Here is a 23,559-nt window from a genome sequence, read left to right as displayed (position 1 = left end):
ATTTTCATTCAACCGTTTACTTTTTAAGATTTTTGCTTCCCCTTTTACCAGGCATGTTACTACGTTCTATCCAAAAAAGGAATTTTCTTGACACTCACTGTATACAAATTCTCCTTTTTCTATTGAATATCTACCTTAGATCAAAACGTATCAGGAAAACTTGGAGATAAAATATTTTGTTATTTTTTCCTTCTTTAGAACCATGGACATTGTAACAAAAATAAGGATATTGGTATTTAAATAGTAAGCCATCATGCATAGATTTTTGAAACTCACTTTAAGCGTTGTCGGTAATCATCATAGCCCAAATGTTGTTACTGATGGGTAGCCATTGTTCCCTGCAGTTGACAACTACCTTGAAAAGTACTAGTTTCCTTAACTACAATTAAATATAAACATTTCTGAAATTAAAGCTGTAAAATAATGTTATTCTTGATTCTGTAATTCAGAATCCACCAGTAAGTTATCTAATTTCATAACACAGTCAATGTAAGCTTAGACTGAGAACTTTAAAATGATCCACGGTTTTGCTGGTAACAAGTACCCTCAGGTTATCAGATCAGTCCTGAGTTCTCACAAATGGGGTGAAATCATGATGGGACTGGTGTAGTATGAGTGACAAATAATCTGAAAAGCACGGCCATCATTTTCTTACAAGAACATTGTGTATGTGTGTGTGTGCAGGTGATGTCACTTTTCCTGTAATAATTACAGGAAAAAAAATCCTCAGGCTGGGCACGGTGGCTCACACATGTAATCCCAGCACTTTGGGAGGCCAAGGCGGGCAGATCACCTGAGGTCAGGAGTTTGAGACCAGCCTGGCCAACGTGGCGAAACCCTGTCTCTACTAAAAATACAAAAATTAGCCGGGGATGGTGGCAGGCACCTGTAATCCCAGCTACTTGGGAGGCTGAGACAGGAGAATCGCTTGAACCCAGGAGGTGGAGGTTGCAGTGAGCTGAGATCGCACCACTGCACTCCAGCCTGGGTGACAGAACGAGACTCCGTCTCAAAAAAAAAAAAAAAAAATCCTCATTCATATTTCCTATTACCTAGCCCTTGATTTCTAATTCTACAGTTTAATAAACAACACATTAACTACTGTTTAATCAAGTGTATTTTTCTGTAATTATTAAAATTAAATGGGAAATTGAAGAAAATCTTATTTAAAACGATTGAACTGTATGCATCTAAGAAAAAATAAAGTGAGATCAACTCTTTTAGAGTCTAAGTAAATTAATATGAAGTGTAAAACACTGAAAAATACCTCCAGCAGCTTATCTGATTAACATTGTGGGGAACCACACAAGACAGTACTACAAAAATACCAGGAACAAAATACAAAAAGCTCTTCAGTATAATGTTTTCCCCCTATTATATGAACAGAAAGGGTGAGTGGCTAATCCTGTGGGGATACATTGGGTCTTGTTCACTCAAGATAATAAACACCATACACAGAAGCCTGTGTAAAATTCTAACTTATGCCCACAGGGTGATTTATACATCAGGAAGATATGATTTAAAATACATTGGATATAATGTGAGAAATAAGCATTTTGACTACGGCTTCTTTTAAGATTTTCTAATTTAGTATATTAAACACTAGGAATTTACCACTCAAAAATTTCTTGTACAAAAAAAGAAATGGAAAAAGAATCAAGAACACTTAGCTTCCACTCCCAAACATTGCTAGTGAGAGTACCCAATGATATTACCACATTGTAAACTTTGGGGTAATTTCTAATAAAATTAAATAAAAATCTACCATATCAATAGCAGTTCCACTCCTAGGTATTTGTCCAAGAGAAATATAAGCAGATATCTGCAAGAAGAGTTGTATGAGAATGCTCAGAATAGTCTTATTTATTCACAGCAGCCACAAATAGAGACAATTTAAATGTCCATTAACAGGAAATGATGAACAAACTATTGTATGTTCATATGATAGAATATACTCAGCAATAAAAGTAGTAAACTACTGATACACAAAACATGCATGACTCTCACAAAATTATGTTAGAAAAAGGAAGCCAGACACGAAATAATACCTACTGTATGATTCTATTTAAATTAAGCTCAAGAACAGACCAACATAATCCATAGTGACATAAATCAGAAAATAGATTCATTGGTGGTGATGAGTGAAGGGAAACTTGTTGGAATGGAGGAAGAGGAAACTTTCTGGGGTAAAGGAAATAGGTTTATGGTGTGGATACACAAGTGTTTATATTTGTCGGAACTCATTTAGCCAAACACTTAGAGCTACACGCTTTATATTATGTGAATCATATTTCAATTCTTTAACATTTTGATTTTTTTTTTTAAGAAAAACGTAAGTTCTAACCAAAGGCCTATGTGGGGAGAAGTGTGGGAAGAAAGCTGGGAGTCAGGAAAGCTGCTCTGCTGTAGATAAGAGCCCAGGCAGAGAATGATTCTTTTATGGTGCCCCCAAGCACATTCTTTGCATCTGGAGGCACTACACAGGGGCTGGGCATGTGGCATGCCTTAAGTGCCCATAGATAGTCGAGGAGCTTTGGAAATAATAAAAAATCTTTGCCTGAAATATAATCTGATCAATCTAATAAACAGAACTCTCATTTTCTCCAGATGGTATTTATAATACTGGTCTCTATATACTTTTTTAATTTTGAGAAATTGAATACAGGTAAATTAGAGAAAAATTGTATGAAAATAAGTCCTTCTTATTTTTAGCAAAGTAATTACCCAAATAGGAGTTACTCCCATTGCTACATGTCACGAGCCATTTAAGAAATGATATACATTACTTAGAATACTCTACATAGCCAATCAATAGTGTTGTTTAAAATATAATAAGAAAAAAGAGAGCAGGGTTGATGTAGCTTAGCAGTTACAGAAACAGTCTTGTGTCACATGAAAAACTCCTTTAGGGTACAAACATATGAAAAGTTATATATGCTTAGAGAATGAGCAATAAGCAAGAATAATTCTTCTGGGCCATAGATAGTCATTTACTAATAATAGGAATACCAAAAACAAGTCTAAAGAAACAGAATTTACAAGGAGCTAATTTATCCTGAGATCCTGAGAGCATCACAGACTTTCCCCCAGAGACTTCTGTAGTATTACATTGCAGAAGCATAGTGTTCTTATAATGTCCTTATAAAGAGGTCAGGAACAAAATGGAAATGTGTCTTTCCCCATGGTGCACAGTGCCTGCCCCTCAGTTATTACAATATTTCTATGCAGGAGTGTAATATACAAGCCTACACATTATACATGTATGCAAGTTAAATTTTTTTTCTATTTAAGTCACACTGGCTTATATAGCATATGAAAACTCTCTCAAAGAAAATGGTGCATTAGATTTAGCCTCTGTATTCTTTTGCTCCAAGCCAGACAGATTCATTAATACATGCGCTACCTATTATTGCTTATCCTTTGGGTTATACAAAATTACTAAGGATTAAATTCTGTCACAGTTAAGAGAAATCATTTGGGCCCACTGCTGTATTTTATCTTTACATTACAATGTAAATGGTGTTGCCCCAGCAAATGTCATTTTCCCTTTGAAATGGGATCTACTTTTCAGCTCTAGTTCAAGTTGCCTGGAGTGGCGGCATTTAAAAAATAAAAAGATATCATTTCAGCACAATTCAACATCTGAGGACAGAAGGAGAAATGCAGACCTTTTAAAATCTGTTTAGCCTTTGTGTTATTTTGTTAAAATGATAGACTCTGCCCCCTTTAAGGGACTGAGACTGAATATTGAAAATTGTAAAGCAAAATTGCTAGGCAAAACCTAGGGAAAACTGGCATTTGGTTAAAAACAACAAATGAACAAGTGCCAAAGAGTTGCATTTAAGGGCCCCAGCAATCATTTAGTTACAGGCAATTAACAATAGTCCTAGGAAAGCTCCAGTACAGGCTAAGGGAAAACACATTGATTATTGCTGCAGTAGTAGACTGCTTTGGAATAAATTGTTTCAATTTAAAACTAGATTTGCTACAAGCATTTTGAGCAATGACTACAATTTTTTCTTATCAAGACAGTGGGAGCAAGCAACCCCTTAAAAGAAACAGCTAATTAAAATAAAGTGCGTGCCATCTCTTAGTATATTGAATTACATTGCAAATAATAAATGCATTTGGTTTCCACTGATCTTGCTGCAATTACCTAGTATACTATGGGAAACTATGTTCTTTTCTTGGCCTGTACCTGGTGTTATTGTTTGCAAACATTTTCTGCTAGAAATCTTCGAAAAGGTAAAGATTTTAACAAAGTAAGTAAAAGTTCATATGTATTTTTGAACTCTTGACTTGCAGTTTTTAGTCAGTATCTCTGTTTGATCTCTCTCTCTCTCTCTCTCTCTGTGTGTGTGTGTGTGTGTGTGTGTGTGTGTGTGTGTTCCTATATATATATAATTTTGCCAGAAGGTATAACTGAAGATTTTAGATGGCTTACTTTTGTGTAGTTTATCCTAAAGTTGGTTCGTTCATTATAAAAAGTCTTTTGAAGTGTTCTTCCCTCATTTATATGCAGTAAAATGCAAGTTTGTGGGGAAAATGCATGACAGACATTATAATGATCCCAGTTTATTCATTAGCCTCACCAGGTACATTTCTTTTTCTCTCATTGTGTTATAAAGATCTAAAGTTTATAAGAATTTATCCATCCACATAAATTCGTATGCATATTTATTTCTCTGGAGCAGTATAACTTATTTGTTCCTGGCAGGAGGATAATTATGCTCAGCCTACAAAGATACTCAACTCAATTCTACAATACATCAGTGCAATTTAAAAGCAGTTATTTTTGCGGGGGGCGGGGGTAACACATTAACAAATCAAGCTGCTATTCACATAAAGGAAGAAAATGTTTTGGGAAAGTATAAACCAGTATGTAAGAATAACAGTTTTGATCTTGCAAAAGTCCTTTTTGGGAAGTCAGGGTATAAACCCCCAAAATTATAATAATAAAAATAAAAATGATCCCTGAATGGAGCGGCTTAATCTGTATGACCAAACATTTGGGCAAAAGATTACCTCCAAAGTAGTATATTTTGCCATTTGGAAAGAGGTTTTTAGATGAAGCACCAAATTAACTTCTACTTACTGCCAATCAAAATGCAAATATGGTTGTTGGCTAGGACCCATCATTAGAGCCCAGTTAGACTAAGGTCCCACAGGTCCTTGGAACTTCATTGTTATGTGTTAATGAACTATTCAAAGTGAAAAATAAAATGAAAGGCTAGAAGAAAAGTGTAACATTCTCTTCACAGCATGCTAGAGCCTACCCTTGGAATGTGCTTTTTTTCTCTTTCAACTAGGCAAGAAGGGTGTTAAGCTGGTTTTTCTCTCTGTGAATTAAGAAGTATTCATAGGTGGTATGTTTTAAAAGATGAGTTAAAATGAATAATGGCAGTAACTGAATAAAGCACGAATCCATGTGTTCATATTAGTTACAAATAAACCAACAAGAAGGGAAAGCTCTCCCTAAGAGCAGAATGTCAACCGGTAAATATGAAAGGAACGATATAGTTAGAAATGACCATTTTTCAGCCATCATAATAATAATTGATTCAGGCAAAAATTATCAATAGACGTTAAAATTATTGGTTGAAAGATTGGTGAGGCAGGATATTCACACCGTCTCATAGTACCTCCTCACTGGGGAAAAATGGACATCATTTTAAGGAAGTGACCAAATTTAATATCACCAATAACGGGACAACTTGATATCATCCCCCCCCACCCCCGGTGTACTGCAATAAGAGGGCACAATATCATTTAAGTAGTATTACAGCCAGAAACACATAAACATCCAAAAAAAATAAGGAAATGTCAAGCCAATCCAAACTGAGGGACAACTATAAAAAATAAAACCATCTAGCTTCTACTCTTTGAAATGTCAATGTTATCAAAGACGAAGAAAAGCTGAGGAACCATACCAGATTAAAGGAGACTAAAGAGAATTGGCAGTTAAATGCAGTGCATAATCCTAGATGGTAAATATGGTGTAAAGGGTATGTACTGGGACAATTTTTGAAATTTGAATATAGACTATATCATAGGCAATGGCATTTTGTAATTTTGAATTTTCCTGAATTTGATAAATGTATCCTGGTTACATAAAAAATTCTTGTTTTTAGGGGATTCACATTGAAGAATTTAGTTTCAATGTCTGCAATGTGCTCTCATGGGGTTTAACAATGATACGTTGTGTGTGTGTGTGTGTATATGTAGTGCAGCTCTTTTTACCTACCTATATGTAGGAAGAGAGATAAGGTAAATGTGGCAAATCTATTAATTGGTAAATCTAGGTGGAGAAGATATATGAAAATTTATTGCACTGTTCTTGTAATTTTCTATAATATCTGCAGTTTTTGTATTCCAAAATAGAAAGTTAAAAAATAAAAGGTCAAATTGTAAGATAATAATTGCAAGTGTTATTGTAATTAGAGTGTACTTCAGGTTGATTACCTTTGTATTAAAATTCTGTTATTTACAGCTATTGTACACTAATCTGCACAAAGCCTTCAATTTCATCTTCCCAGATCATGTCTTCACCCTGGAATTTTCTGCAGGATCTCTTAGCTGATTTACATTGCCCATGGAACAAAGTCTAAACCCCTTATGTGGGCATTTAAGTTTCTTTATTCCTTTAATTGAAGCAGCTAACTAACCTTTAGCCATAATCATCCTTCTAATGTAAATTAAATTTGACATGAGTTTTTTGTTCCAAACCAGAAGTTCTTCATTTACCAAAACCCAACCAGTCCTGCAAGGAAAGGTTAGGATCTGCACTTCCAATATAACTTTTCCAACTAAACGTGATTTTTTTCCTCTTTAGAACATGTATTTCCTGTTCCTTTTTTTTTCATTTACCATATTGAATTATATCAGAGTTAGTTTTGTTTATTGTTTTACATTGTAAGCAATGACTTTATCTTAGGACCTTTGCTCTGGCTTCCCTCTGACTAGAGAGTATTTCCCCTAGATTTCTACATGCCTCTCTCTTTGCTTCTTCAAGTCTCTGCTCATACGGCACCTTCTCAATTGGATACACTGACCACTCGTTCCAAGTCACAAACCTGTGGCTGCATTTTGCATCTACTTGTCTTTATTTTTTATAGTATTCATCACTATATAACATAATATTTCATTTGCTTATCAATAAATGTATTATTGTTTATTATTTGTCTTCCACTGGGATTTAAATTCCATCAGGACAAGTTTTTTGTTGTCTTCTTTTTTTTTTTTTTGTCTATTTTGTCTATATCTTTCACTACTTATCCCAAATACCTTGCTAACTATCTGACACATTAAAGATATTCAATGAAAATGAATGACTGATTAGATGATTAAGAACAAACCCAATTTTGAATAAAAAGCTAGGTTTTATGTGTTTCTATTCTAAAATTCCAAGAATATGTCTGTGTATCTAGTCAATGTATCATAAGGTTCAAGCAACTGATAAGGTATAATTATAGCATTAATATTCAGTCCATTAAGTTAGGAATAAACTTTTAATATATAGAAAAATGATCAACTTCATAGTATAGATTTAAAAATTATTTTTCCATTTTCTTTTATTATACTTTAAGTTCTGGGGTACATGTGCAGAATGCGCAGGTTTGTTACATAGGTATACACGTGGCATGGTGGTTTGCTGCACCCATCAACCTGTCATCTACATGAGGTATTTCTCCTAATGCTATCCCTCCCCTAGGCCCCCACCCTGTGACAGGCCCCGGTGTGTGATGTTCCCCTCCCTGTGTCCCTGTGTTCTCATTGTTCTACTCCCACTTATGAGTGAGAACATGTGGTGTTTGGTTTCTGTTCTTTTTTTCATTCACAAATCTAATGACAATACAGTCTTGTATAGACTTACAGAACTAAGAATGTTTGTATTCACTTGACATTTGGAAATCAATCATGTACTGCTTCACATCTTTGATACTGCTATTCAACTTTTCTTACTAATACATACATTTTCTATTTGTTTTATAAGTGCCTTCTCTGTACCAGGTACAGTGCTTTTGAGTTCTAGTGATAAAGTGAAAGTGATGGATGAAATATGTTTTTGCGTTAAAGGTGCTCATGTCTAGTTTCAGAGTCAGACATGTAAGCAGATAATAATAAATAATAATAATAAGAGCTGATATTTATTGAGCACTTAAGTGTCACTGTGCTAGACCTCTTTTATATAAGAAATGCTACATTATAAGTATCACAATTATAAGCCAGATGAGAAATTCACTTGGGGTATTTGTATGTGTGTGTGTTTCTGTAGGAGTATTTTAGAGACAGGGGTCAGACACAGAATGACACAATGCAAAGGTAGCTGCAAAGGATTTTGGCAAGTAGTTTGGTCTGGAGCACTGGGAAAATGAATGTATGATGTGGTAGGTGAAGGTAGGCAAACTCATGCTTTGATTTCTCAGCTAGAATATGTTATCTTTTTTTATATTCAAAGCAAATAGCATGTACCTTTTCAATAAATATTTGAGGATTCATGGAATCCATTAAACCAGGTTTCGCAAAGTTAGGTCAGTACAATAGGACAATGATTCTCCCTTGGGAAAAATTGCCATATATTTTCAAAATGTATACTGTGAAGTTACTAACAAAGACAGAGCTTTATTGCAGAAAACCTTTCCCCTTTAGATTATAAAGGCAGTGTTTGAAATATTTCTATCTAAAGACTATAATGTGATATGTACACAGACCATTATGTGTGTTTGCACACACATACAGGTACAAAGTATTCAGATGGGGCTTCCTTTATCTCAGATCTCATAAGATTAAGTATGATGGGGAGAAGACAGACAAAGAGGGAAGATACTGTTATAATAACAAACAAAAAGGGCCTCAGGTGACCAGCTTAGAAGACAGGGCTATTGTATATCAAGGTGTCAAACTTCACTGATGCCTAAAAGAAAATACCTTAGAAAAGTATTGCTTTCCCTCTACTAGGAATTTCCTTCTTAACATGTCATACAAATAGACAGGCACAGATGGAATGTTACAAAACATCTCTTGAGAGAAAACTGTCAGAGTGAAGGTGGCATTGCCATTTTACTCCTTGTTAAGGGATGTGATGTTTATCCTGAAAGCAATTTTCCTCAAGAGGGTATATTGTCATAGTTAGAACAATTTGGTCTTCCATTGGGAATGCTTTGGATTGGCCAAAGAACCCAGAACATCTGGACTGCCTAGATAACCAATAGAAGAAGCCATGTTTTCTACAGAAATATTGAACTCTTCTAAACAAATATAGTATGATGATTTATAGTATATTTAATTGATGGAACTACATTTAGAAAATATTGTACACACATATAAACTGATTGTATTGCAATATACAAATGGGATACATTAATAAACTTCAGAATTTTATGTTATTTTAATATTGTTTCTTTAGGGGTTTAATGGATTTCTGACTTACTGAAAGCATTAGAAGAAAATGTGTGTGGCAAAATTTGTTGGTAATAGTTTATCTCTTGAGACAAGTTTCATTCAAAATCTTGGTGATTCCAGAGTTACAAAGCATTAAAGCAAAAACCATATGTTGGTTCATTTCCCCCAGTGGGAATAACAGAAAAATATATTTATTCTCTATGTTGAATGTTTATGAACACTTCTGAATTCATAAACATGCTGAGGAAAATAGTGGTAAATTTGCCTTTCTTTCTCATTTTGTAAAGAGATGCTTTCAAGACTCTATTAACCTTTAAAAAAAAATCCCCCCTCCCCATTAACAATCCATGAAAAAATGAGCATGTTTTGGGAGCTACCAATAGGAGACCCTACCATTACTTGCCTCATCCAAAGGGAGCAGTAAATGGTTCCTTAAACCATGACAAACTTGAGAAGAAGTCTGTGGCTCACATAGTTTAGTGGCCTCTGTACTGGTATACATGAAGGGCTTGTCCTCAATAATGAATTATCTTTTACCAAAATAGCATAACATAGCTCTGCTTCACAAAGAATAGGGCATTACCTTATCATCCCACTGTATGTATTGATTTTCAGCATATGAAAACTATCAGTGGCTTGAGAAAATAATGTAGAAGTAAGGTGTCCCCTAAAATGTTTTTTTTTTAAATAGACAAAGTGGGAGCAAGAGTACATATTCAAGCAAATAGATTTCAATATACTTGAAAAATGTGTAAATAACTTGATTTTATAGCAGAGAGTAATGATAGGTTTCCTATAAGCATTTTCCAAAATATTCAGTAGCTATACCAAAATAGATTTATTTTCTCACTTTTCTTCTGACTCTATAAAACATGCTTTTAGTAAAGAATTTGAAAAATGCATAAGGATGATAAGAAATTAAAGATCACATGGAATCATGCCACCTCCAGGTAACCACAGTTAATACTTCACTAAATTATTTAATGCATCTCTTTCTAATGTATTAGGTTTTCATGTAGCCTTAACATAGGTAATTGATCTATGGCTTTAAATACTAGTACTACAAAATAGCTTATATTTTGCCTTTTATTCTGGACAGTTTGGAATGGAATTTGTCCAGTGTGGTTTGCAAGCTATGTTCTGCTAAGAGTTCTCTTGGTAACCACTTTAGCCTAATTATTTATTTATTTGCCTATCTGTTTACGCAACTATCATTTAAAGATGCCTGGTTCAGCAATGCAAGTCTAACAGGAATTTTTTAAACACCACTGTGGAGCTTTTCTCTTCATAAATAATAATCAGTTTTGGCAACAGTTTATGAATATTCACATAAAACGTGGAGTCAATCATCTGATTTTAGAGGAGGTAAAAATTTCAAATTTCATTTTGACTAATTGCATTGTTTTTCAGATGAAGAAACTAAACTAGTATGTGAACAGCCCACAGAAGAAAATGTATTTTAATACTGCCAACTTTTATGTGACTGCTGAATTGCCAGTGGTAGCAGTCTACTGAAGAAGCCTAACTAAATAGAATTTTATTGCGGTATCTTTAATGTATTTCTTTAAGTTGCTTTCAACATTAAGGTATTTAAATGTTATAGACATATTTGTTTGGGGAGAATTAGAAATGGACCCAAGCAGTTGTGAGTCATTACCTTGAAATTGTGAGGTGGTATAAATAAATTTTTAAGTCAAATTCATTTTACATCACATACAGAGTAGAATTATAATTCTAAACTGATTTAAGTCAGGTAATTTATATTTAATACTTTCAGGCTTTGAAAATGGCCTCTTCACTTTAGTTTGCATGAATTTGGCAACCATTGTAAGTCGGTACTTTGAACTGCAGTTGCATGTCATAAGGAATTGTAATTTCTACTTTGCAGTTACAGAAACTTGCCATCTAAAGATCTGAGTCAACTTTTCAAACACTTAAGGCATAAGAAAATCCCTAGGAAGAGCAACCACCATATCTCACTTTCAAAATTGGCAAAATTGAGGCACAATGTGTAAAAACTCAGAGAATCTGTAAAATCTGACAAATGGTCTAATGTATATTATCAGTCACCCAGTATCATACATGCTCTTTCAAGATTCCCACAGTGGGGCTAGGGGCAATTAGTTCACAAATGATAAAACTGAAGAACAATGATACAAAGAGATTGGCTCTAGGTCACACAAAGCTAAAGAGTCAAAAGCAAAATACTCTCAAGTAACTGTCCATTTTTTTATCACAGTTCAGAATTTCTCACTTTTTAGTCAATTCTCATTCATATCAAATTTCGCTTAATGGTAACAATTTTGAGGTGGTTTTAAAAATGACCTTTGTGTGCTTTCCTAAATGTACTACTGGATTTTCTTTTTGAATTAAAAATAAATTCTATTTTTATAGCATTTTAATATCCACTTTTAATTTATCCAAATTGGCCTCCCCATTTATTATTTTTCATAGAACACATGCTAAAAATAGAACACATGCCCTAAAATTAGATGCAAAAAGATAATATATTTCCCACAGATGGCAAATGTAATTCTCAACACTAAAATCTATACAAGTTACCATGGTAATTTATTGGAAATCAACACGTTTTCTCCCTACTATATGACCCGAGATAGTAGTTAGCATTTTTGTATGCGTCATGTCTAATTTCTCACTTTACTGACCTGGTTGTCAAAGTTCAACATACAGGAACTACTTATTAAAAGTTATACCTTGCATTTTATGATCCAGTTGTGCCATTTCTCTACCAAATGCAGGAATTTGCAGCCATAAAAATGCACAGCTATCTCCCTCTTCCCAAAAATGCTGTTTTAATGCTCCAGGATGGTGGTAGATATCCTTCTGGCAGCAGTCGGTCAGTCGACTAGTAAGGATGCCTAACCCAGTGCTTTGCCCATAGCTGGCACTCAATACATATTTGTTGAATTAGAATGATTTGTCGCTTTTTCAAACAACAGCATTATATGAATTATCTCTTTTAAGCAGCCTGCAGTGAAGTGAGATTTGTAGTGGGATTATGAAGTATTGTCAATCAACAGGTTGTTTTGACCCAGAAATAATGAAAATATGAAGGTGGTTCTGAGAAGGAGGAGTGAGTGGTTGGTTGTTGGTAGGTGGTGGCTAGGAATATACTATCTTGTTTGGAATCTCTGATTACACAAGTGGAATTTTGCTGTGTGCTAGATAATTTCTGTGGGTTTCCTGCAAATGTTTTAAACTTAATTATTTTTTCTACACTGCCTGTTTATCATTTTCCAATACATCGATATGAGTTCCAGTGGATTCCTTCTGCCCTCACTTGAGTAGACTGCTGCCACTGGCAGCTCAGTGGTCACATAAAAATTGGCAGTATTCAAATACATTGTGTACTGTTGACTATACACACATTAGTTTAGTTGCTTCAGCTGTAAAAATACTTGTGTTTTATAGCCTCTGTTAGATGCTAGACAGATGCCTTTTAAAATGAATTAAACTTTTGAACTCGGAGAGATGGTTTTAACCAGTCTGTGTTGCTATGGTCTTTCCTTCTTTCCTCTCCTTCCTTCCCTCCCTTCCCTTCTCTTCCCTTCTCTCCCTCCCTCCCTCCCTCCTGCTTTTGAAGCATATCATTGACCAATAATATGTGGCAGTTCAATTTCCATACCATTTCCATCCTTTCTTACCACACTTAATTGAGAGTTAGCTGAATACAAGTAAGTGTTCAAAACAGAAAATCAGCAGTATTTCGTGTTCACCATACATCGTGTTCCTCCATATGTTATTTGCATAGGCTGAGATTCAACCTATTTGCATAGGCTAAAACATATGTGTATATCCATATATATGTCGTTGAGACATTCCTAAGTTTATTTCCTTTTTAAAAAATGAGATAAATAGGAAATGGGTCCAACAGTGAGGGCCCTCTTCATTTAAGAGGTTAATTATTTGAATACTTGAAGAAAATGCCCTGTCAGACATCTCTCTGAGTAGCAAGTATGTTATATAGCACAATTCATTGAATAGGTGAAACAAGTAACCTCATTAAGAGTAGAGTGTGAGGGCAATGAACCACTGTTCAAATAGGTTCAAAGGTGTTGACCATGTAAAAAGAATGAGGCAATTAATTAAAAACAGTCCTACTGACTGGCTCTACTCAGCTTTGGTTCCTTTCTCATGGAGACAGTGAGCTCAAGATAACTAGTTTCTCTTTACCTATTAGAGGCTACCAAGCTAATTAGAAAGATCTATTGTCTAGGCAAGGGCTTTGGTATGCCAGCTGCGGTCCACAGACCAATAGTGGCAACACCAATAAGGAACTCGATTGAAATTCTAATCTTGAGTCCTACCCCAGGCTAATGAATTGCCTTTTAACAAAGTTCCCAGGTGATTTGTGCATACTGTAAAGTTTGTGAAGCACTGGTCTAGGGGCTTTTAGCTGACTCTCTAAGCACGGAAATAGAAGAAACCTAACTTTTGTCAATTCCTATGGTGTAAGAACAGCCATTCTGTTGACCTTCTAGTCACATTTGGTATAATCTTGGAAGGTTTTCAAGATTAAAATACTTGTCCTTCTATTTTGAATTTCCCTACATTGAGCAGCTTAAGTGTTGAAATCATTTCCAGGAAGACTGAGTTTTTTATATCTATACTATAGAGCAGTGCTTGTCACCAGGAGCAATTTTGACCCCTGGGGACATCTGGCAATGTTTGGAGACATTTCTGATTTTCATAACTGAGGAAGGTTGTATTGACATGTAGTGGGCAGAGGCTAGGAGTACTGCTAAACGGTCTACAATGCACAGGACAGCCCCCACAATGACAAAGAATTATCAAGCCCAAAATGTCAGTAGTGACAAGATTGAGAAATCCTGCTATAGACAAAGTTTAGATCACTCAGAATACATTTAATCAGCCCATTCATCACATTTACTAAGTGGGTTTGGTACTTTGAAGCATGTAAGAGAGAAATACGAGTTAAAGATCTGTATCAAGAATTGAACATTTAGTTAAGAAAACAAGTGTAAAACTCAATAAAGCAAAAAAGGACTTCCAGTGACTATAACCATGTATAATTAAATATTTAAGAGCTTTGGCCCACATGAATGATCAACAGGAATGATTAAAGACTAAAGAGTTTATTATTCTTGGCCCTCGACATTGGTTTTGTCCAGGATCACCCTCTTGTCATTTATTAATTGAGAAAAAAGTTAATCAGCAGCAGACAATGGTCCTTTTCTTTTCTAACAATGATGCTACTTGGTTATTCTCATTCATAGAGAAGAAAACTGTGTGACCAAAATGGCTAAGAGGCCAAACAATGTTACATGACATACTTCCATATTAAAACTGATTAGCAAAAACTAGGATCAAAAGGCCTTCAACAGAATTGCTTGAACTCAGGAGGCGGAGGTTGCAGTGAGCTGAGATCACACCACTGCACTCCAGCCTGTGCGATAGAGCGAGACTCCGTCTCAAAAAAAAAAAAAAAAAAAAAAAAAAAAACAAACCTTCAAAACATTTCACAGTTGAGGCAAAAAAATAACTAACTTGGGATTAATCTCATTTAAATAATATATTCTAAGTCTAAGGAAATAACTCAAGTGGTTAATAGTCATGTCTGCAACTTTGGTGGCAATCAATAGCCTTGCTGGAATATCCGTATCAAGAAGCACACAGGGAGTTGGGCACAGTGGCTCATGCCTGTAATCCCACCACTTTGGGAGACTGAGACAGGAGGATCACTTAAGCCGAGGAGTTCAAGACCAGCCTGGGAAACATAGGGAGGCCCTGTCTCTACAATTTTTTTTTTTTAAATAGCCAGGTGTAGTGGCATGCACCTGTAGCCCTAGCCACAAGGGAGGCTGAGGCCAGAGGATTGCTTGAACCCAGGAATTCGAGGTTGCGGTGAGCCATGATTACACCACTGCACTCTAGCCTGGGCAACAGAATGAGGCCTTGTCTGTAAAAATAAACATAAATAATAAAAGAAGTGCAGAGGTACAAAATCATTAGTATTGGATAATTTGTGCTATTAGACGTCTTATACAAATGAGCAGAGAAGCCCCCCCCCCAGCAAAAAAAAAAAAAAAAAAAGTCACGGGACAGAAGAAAATTTTGACTATAAAATGTCAAATCTTATCCAAGGAGAGAATTTGTTAAACTTGTTGACTTTTATTTGGAGATGCTGCAGCAACATTACTAAAATTCCTTAATATTTTGGCACTGCATAAGCTAAGACTCAGTAAAAGTATCCATTTCATTGACATTAGCTCAGCTTTTAATGGGTCATTGTCTTTCTAGGGAAATGCTGCCATAAAGAGAGGTAGGAGATTTTGATTTCTGAACGAGGTTTGGCTTTAACATATTCTGAAATCGATGGTCAAAGACGTCAAATGGCCAGCCCCAAAGGAAGTTTGCACCGTTCTATGACCTTACTGTAACTCTCAGTAAATAAATTCACTAGGCAAATACTAACAAGGATGGGGCACATATTACAAGGATGATTCATTACAAGAAGGGTTAAAGGAGTCCACTGGGTTTAAATTCATCTGGCTTTAAAACAATGCATCCTAAATGATGTGCACTTAATTACATTACTAATGATATTTTTAGGTCTAGGGAGTTTATTGAGCAGGTCTAATTTCTATCGATTACATTCTTTGAAGGGATAAAGAGAGTGCACACAAGAAGTAAAATGGGTTAGATGGGAAATAAAGAAAACCTAGATGTTTATCATTATTAACTAGTGCTGAGTCTCTCAGATAGATACTTTGCCAGTTCCCAAACTAAATTTTGATTAATGAATTGCCATATTTTTGTAATCCATATAAGGAAACATAATCCTTCAGAGCAAGATTGCTAATGAACATCCCCAATGTGATAGTTTCAAAGTGAAACATTCACTAGGAAGCACAATCATACATTAGGAATGTTTAATATCACTGTAATTTAAAAAGTAGTGGATGGCATTCCAAATTATATTAGTCCTTATTTCCTGTTCATTTAATTTTAATTTTCATGCCTGTAACTTTGGCCAGCACAAATGCCAGGCACATAGTAGGTTCTTAGTCATCATTAAATGCATGAATAAATAAACAAAATTATCCTTTAGGACAGTACATTCAAACCACAGTATATCTATTATAAAGTCAAATTCAGAATTGACAGAACAAAATTGCTGGAGCTAAAGCTGATGATTTTAATGAAAGATGAATTAGAATTCAGGGAATTTTTAATGGAACACACAATTGCTGCATCCTTCATTAGCCAGAGTATCACATAGTTAGAGCAAGGAAATCTTGTAATAGCTTAACATTTTTTGGGTGCTAAGTATGTGTCAGACACTGTGATAAGTATTTACACATACAAGTTCATTGAATCCTCACAGCTGCTCTATGTGAGAGGTCTTATTATTATTCCCATTTTATAGAAGAGAAATTTGAGGCTCAAAGTGATTAAGTAATTTGCCCCAGATAGCACAGCTAGTAAGAACAGAGTTGGGTTTTGAACACAGCCAGCCCTACTCCTAAGTCCATGCTCTTAACCATTAAGATAATAAACATGTCTACACTGTGAGGTCATTCAAAATGAGAGTATAGACAGAAGGCACAGAGAGTGAAGAAGGAATCTGAGACAGCTTGATAGGTACAAGAGTGTCTAGGCCTGAGGTCAGAGCACAATACTTCTAGGTATCTACCTGGAGTATTGTTTGTGTCAGAGAAATGGAAAATGTAAAAAATGGAGAGAATAGGACAGATCAGAGCTTTGGAGGAGAACTGAAGGTCAATGTTCAGTGTGTGTTGGACAGGCAGTAGCAAGTGTATCTGGGTAAAAGATTCAGAGACTCAGATGTGGAATTCAATCAAGTATGAGCAATAACAAGAACAAGAAATAACCCAATATCTAATTTGTCAGCGCTTTACTTTGATTATTTTTGAAGCCAGGATCTAATGCTCAAGCTTGCCAGGCCAGGGTCTGGCTAAAGAGGATTGAATAGAAGCTTCTGGCAGGAGTGAAGAGTAAGGAGCAGGGCAGTCATAAACCAATATGGCCCATGGGCCTTGCCGTTTCATTCTCTGTCTTTCTCTTGCTGCATATTCTAGTGCTCTGTATAGTAAGTGAAATATATCTATACTGCATGTCTGATGAGATTCTGATGAACCTAATACCTTTTCTGGCTGCAGGAATTGGCAACTTTGGATATTCTCGAGCAAGATTTTTCTATGGTCAAATTTCTTGGTAGATTTTCTGCAGGCTTTCATGGAATTATGATTCTTTTACGCAGATAAAAGGCTGACCCAGAACATAGCCTAGCTCAAATGTAGCTGAATTATTTATTATAGTATCCCCTTGGCATTAAGGAAGACACATTTGATGCAAGGAAGCAATGTTTCAAAGAATCCATACCACCCATTGGAGGGCTCTGAAATCATTTTATTATGTCAATGATACTGAACAAAAGGTAACAGTGAAGGAAAAATTGCTTAGATAATTTTGGCAAAGGAATGTCCTGGAAGGTTTACCTGTCAGAAGCAATGACAGCTTGTGGTATACAAGATCAGTATTCAACAAATGTTTGAACATGTCTCTCTAGGGAGGTTTTAAAAGGGAAGACTGTGAAGGCTTATAAGTTAAGGAATTTATGAGTAAATGGCAGAAAAATACAATTAATAGTGAAAGCTTCCAGTTCCTTATCTAAGCCTTAGTATTCTGAGTAATATAGCAACTCACCTGATAATTACATCATTGCTAGCATGACAGACATTTGACTTTTTAGAGACTCAATGATCAAAGACCCAAACCTATAATTTCATATATGCTGTGTGCTGTTCTCCTGAACCTTGCAGGGCTGGTAAAGTTCAGGTCATGTCATATGTGAACGAAAGTCCTTTTTATCCCCCCAAGATGGGTGGGATAGATCATTCCATATAATCATGAGTCCCTCAAGAGCAGGAAATTGCATCCATTGGTGTCTTTGTGAATTGATGACTCGTTTGCTGCAGCTCCCTTAAAAGGAAGGCATACATTCACTTTAAGAGGGACTTTTGGAGTACATGTCTTGGAAGGACCTTTTTTTGGCTTGTTAATGCTTTTATTTATTAAGAATAAAATGCCGTTGGTATAAACGCATATTTGAAAAACATACTAAAAGACTTAAGTACTGAAGAATACTCTAACATTGACCACATTTTTTTCATGTTTAGGAAATCAAATATTACTGGAAAAAATTTCAAATAATTTTCTTCATTCTTCATTTATTTTTCTAGAAATGGAAGGTTTCATAGCTTTGGGCAACTTAGCCTGGAGGTTTTTTGACCCCTTCTTGGCTGTGTGCCTCTCTGTAAAAACAGAGCTTTAATAGCTTTATCCTTAGATATAATTCATTTTCCTCCCCTTCTCCTTTGATTCCTACTTAACTGTCACCCCTCCCTTGCCCCCCACCCAAATATGTTGTTCAAGTCAACACATTTTTATGTGCCCTATATCTTCTCTCCCCTAACTCCATTTTTGAGGAATAATTCAAACTCTTTAATTAAAGCAGATTCAAGAGAGTGACCAGAATGGTAAAAGTATTTCACTAATACAAATGAAGAATGAGTAAAAGAAGCTAAAGAGGCTGAATCTAGTGAAGTAAAGGTTCAGAGACTCACGGTGACTGTCATCAAACACTTGAAGGGCTGTCTTGGGGAAGAGTGATTAAAAGTACAGAACTAGGGCCAATGGATAGACAGTGAAACTGAAATGCTTTCTAACGGATTTTTCCAAAGATAAAATGGACTTCCTTGAGAAGGGAATGTGATCCAGTATAAGCTGATAGATCACTTCAGAAGATGTTATGGCAGGATAAGAAGTTCAATTACACAACACTTAAGTTGCTTTTAACTATGAGAAGCTACTTCTGTCCTTGTATATGTATGATATTTCTACTAAAATCTCTTCCTTGATTGGCTATATACTAAACTATAGAAAGATACAATCATATTGTTAGCTGCTGCATACCTTTCTCCTTGACTCACATCCCTAAAAGGTAGACTATTTTAGTACCATAGTCACCTTGACAACAGAGGTGTCTATTTTAATAGCATTCAGTAATATTATTCAAAGGGAATCTATTGCCCAATAAAGAAGGGGGAACAGCCTTCAATGTTCTCTTTCTTTTCAAACCTCAAAGAGTCTAGGATTAAACATGGGCTTTGAAATTAAAATCGTTGTAAATTTGCTGAGTAAGAGAACATCAAGTGTGCTTGTTCCAAAGAGTAGAAAGTTTTAACTTAGCATAATGTAGAAAAATTATTTTTCTCTTGTAATATACACAAACAATTTTACTAACAGGAATGGCTCACATTTTACAGTTGTCACTTATTTCAAACAATTCAATATACATTTAAATGCACTTAACCCTATGCAAAAGGTGATGGGGTGCTGTAGAGGCAGAGTTAGCACAACAGACATTGCACTTAACCACAGCTTATCTTACTTAAGAATGCATTATTATTCATCATTGGAGACTATTGTACAAATGAAAGTTATCCAAGGCAGAAACAACATGTCAAAAAATACTGCAGTGGGGAATTCACCAGACAGTTCTTACACTAAAGGAGCAAACTTCCAGTAAGAAATACAATCTTTGACTTAAAACCATTTAGTTTTTTTTTTTTCTCTCTTTTCTTTTCTTTCTTTTTTTTTTTTTTTTTTTGAGACAGGGTCTCACTCTGTCACCCAGGCTGGAGTGCAATGGCGCAATCTCGCCTAACCGCAACCTCCACCTCCCAGGCTCAAGTGATTCTCCTGCCTCAGCCTCTCAAATAGCTGGGATTACAGACTTGCACCACTACCACCAGCTAATTTTTGTATTTTTAGTAGAGACAGGGTTTCACAATGTTGGCCAGGCTGGTCTTGAACTCCTGACCTCAAGTGATCCACCTGCCTTGGCCTCCCACAGTGCTGGGATTACAGGTGTGAGCCACTGCACCCGGCCCCTAATATCTATTTCTAATAATAATAAATAGCATTTAACGACTTTCCTTGTATAGGCTCTGTCAAGCCCTTCACATTTTTTTGTCTTATTTTATTCTGACAACATACTGAAGGGTTGATACTATTATTTTCCCCATTCTATTTATCAGATAACTAAAGCTTAGGGAAGTTAAATGTTTTGCCCAAAGTTACACAGTTGGTATTAAAGAAGAGCAAGGAATCCAAATTTGATTTTAGAGACTCAGTTACTCACCCATCTACTGTGCTGTTTGCCTCGGTGGCTCTAATGCAAATATGATTATTTTATTTAGGAGAACTTTGTGGAGAAAAACAAAACTAAATTTGTTTCTTGGTTCCCAATGATTTTTTCTCCCATCATACATTCAGTTGACCACCGAAGCTTAGAAGGTTACACTCACCTCGTTTATGAAGGAGAACGCTGGCGTGTCGACGTCCATTTCCATTTTCAACATAACAGGAGTAATTTCCCAAGTCACCTTCTTCCACAGAGTCCACAATTAATGAGATGGAAACTTCCTGTTCCCCAAGATGCTCCTTAAGAATTCTAAAATGTAAAGCAACAAAACAAAACAAAAATCCACACAAACAGACACATACACAAACAAGAAAGAAATGTAGATGAATCCGAATCTGATGTAAAACTACCTACAAAATCTGTGCTTCTAATTTGGCTATGAATTGATGCTGTGTTAATTAAATTATGCCCTTTTCTTCTTCACTTGTAATGAGGAAGCTTGTCTTTGTAGATGCTAATGAAGTTGCAGTTAATTATCTCCCTTAGCAGGACAATCACACTGTCATAATAAAGAGGTGAGAAAGACCTTGAAGAAAAAGTTTACAAATTGCTTTCCCTTTAAGAAGAAATATTATGTAAGTTGAGATAAAAATTCTAATGTCTCAGGCTGAAGGCCTAATTACATGTCAGGTTAATTTTTTAAAAAAGAAAAGAAAATTTCTGAGCTATTTTGACATTTCAGTTGAAATGTTCAGTCTGACTTTTGTTAATGATACTAACAAATTGCCTGTTTTTGAAGGAATGTGAAATTATAAACCTGTAGACTAAAAGTTCTGGTAAAGTATTTAACTCTGACATTAAAATTAATGGTAAATGCTCACTAACCTCGTTGTCATCTCTGTTCAACATTTTTAAATGCAGAATTAAACTACCTTTCTAGAAACTTCCCTGAACACACACAAAGCCAGAGGGGGTAAAAGTTAGGAGGTTAATTGTCCTTCATTTATTTTAGCATTTCATAGACCATGGGTAAAAGATAAGAGTGAAGTTTTAAATACGAAAATCAGCAGAAAAATGTTTTAGTACATATTAGACAATTGTCCATCTAGCCTTCTGGAATCCCACTGGGGCATTCTAGAGTAGAATATTCTTATGTATTTGTTGCCAGAAAGAAGGTCCCAATAGAAAATGTCTTATTTTTCTATTGAAAATCATTTTCTTTTTTACCTTTGATAAAGTTTTAAAAGTCTTGACATTTAGAATGGGGGACCATGATTAAAATGTTTGTATATACCCAGAAGATGCAATCTTTAGATGGGAGTATGTTTAGAAGTAATCATCATTTTGATGTGGTTGTAACTTACTTATTATTATTAACGTTCTTGCATATTTACATTATGATTAAAAATAAGTATCTATGCCAAAGCATAATTACAGCTAGCATTGAATGAATTATAATTGATACTTAAATGAATAAATAAGTAAACACATTGAACAAAAAAGGGGCTTAGGCATTATGCCTTCAAATATTTTCATGTTATCATTCCCACTATACAAATATTTCGACCTTAAAGTCAGACTAAGAAAGACGATAAAAACATTTTGTGTATCCTTATCACTACCATCAAAAGCTTATATTCCACTTGGTGGCTCAAATATGTAAAAATACATAGCAGGAAATGACAGAGATTGTGTTTGCTTGAGTCCCTGTACCTTGTTAATGTTTCCTGTGAAAATTTTTTTTTTTTTTTTTTTTGAGACAGAGTTTCGCTCTTGTTGCCCAGGCTGCAGTGCAATGGTGCGATCTCGGCTCACTGCAACCTCCACCTCCCAGGTTCAGGTGATTCTCCTGCCTCAGCCTCCCGAGTAGCTGGGACTACAGGCGCCCACCACCATGCCCGGCTAATTTTGTATTTTCAGTAGAGACAGGGTTCACCATGTTGGCCAGGCTGGTCTCAAACTCTTGACCTCAGGTGATCCGCCCACCTCGGCCTCCCAAAGAACATTTTTTTTTTTTAAAGGTCTCATATACAAAAAGTACACTAACATTTTCTATATTTTATGGTATTTTGATCTCACTATATATATATATATATATATTTTTTTTTTTTTTTTTTTTTTTTTTTTTTTGGAGACAGAGTCTCACTCTGTTGTTCAGGCTGGAGTGCAGTGGCAGAATCTTGGCTCACTGCAGCCTCTGCCTCCCAGGTTCAAGTGATTCTCATGCCTCAGCCTCCCGAGTAGCCGGGACAATAGGCACGTACCACCATGCCTGGCTAATTTTTGTATTTTTAGTACAGACAACGTTTCTCCATGTTGGCCAAGCTAGTCTCAAACTCTTGGCCTCAAGCAATCCGCCCAATCTGACCTCCCAAAGTGCTGGGATTACAGGCGAGAGCCACCACCCCCAGCCGCACTCAGTATGTGGCTTAATGAACAATCTTCGTTATTTTTCTTAAATTCTTTGCAAATGGCATTCATGTTTTGCAATTCCATAGTAAGTCTGTTAACAGTGTTTTGCTTCTTTATCATTAAATATTGTAGTATTTTTATTATGATACTAGTAAAACAAAAAAAAAATCCTTTCAGCTTACTTTCTATTCACTAATGGAGTAAATGTTAATCTTGACTATACAGGTTAAAAGAAAAAAAAATTACCTAATGTCACTTTCCCAAACTCGATTTTCATCCAGATCTTCAATAAATTTTTCTCCTTTCATCCAGTAAATTAAAGGACTGACATCTCCGCTGTACCCAAAGAAAGCTCTGCAGGTTAGATTAGCAGAGTCACCTGCAGAGAGAAGTGATGGAAAAGTGTTATAAAACTATTTGTTCACACTTATTTTAGGCAAACTGACAGGTAACATTTTGATCACTTTTCATTGATTTAATAAAATATCTTTCTAAAAGAATAATTTTTCAGGGATTTTCAATCTTTGTCA

At 35.5% G+C, this 23,559-nt stretch overlaps 1 protein-coding gene across 2 annotated transcripts in view; it reads right to left on the bottom strand.

Moving 5' to 3' along the window:
- Positions 1-23,559, bottom strand: part of IL1RAPL1 (interleukin 1 receptor accessory protein like 1) — a 1,365,259-nt gene that overhangs the window by 15,836 nt on the left and 1,325,864 nt on the right. For both annotated transcript variants that reach the window (XM_009438881.5, NM_001009038.1), the window contains 2 exons: positions 23,276-23,408; positions 20,781-20,926 (listed from right to left, as the gene is read on the bottom strand). In XM_009438881.5, the coding sequence (XP_009437156.1) occupies positions 20,781-20,926; positions 23,276-23,408 (279 nt within the window). The remainder of the gene's footprint in view (positions 1-20,780; positions 20,927-23,275; positions 23,409-23,559) is intronic.

Source organism: Pan troglodytes, chromosome X, assembly GCF_028858775.2.
Source record: "Pan troglodytes isolate AG18354 chromosome X, NHGRI_mPanTro3-v2.0_pri, whole genome shotgun sequence".
Taxonomy (NCBI): domain Eukaryota; kingdom Metazoa; phylum Chordata; class Mammalia; order Primates; family Hominidae; genus Pan; species Pan troglodytes.
Note: the sequence above shows the minus strand (reverse complement) of the source record. Positions and strands in the feature narration are given on the sequence as shown.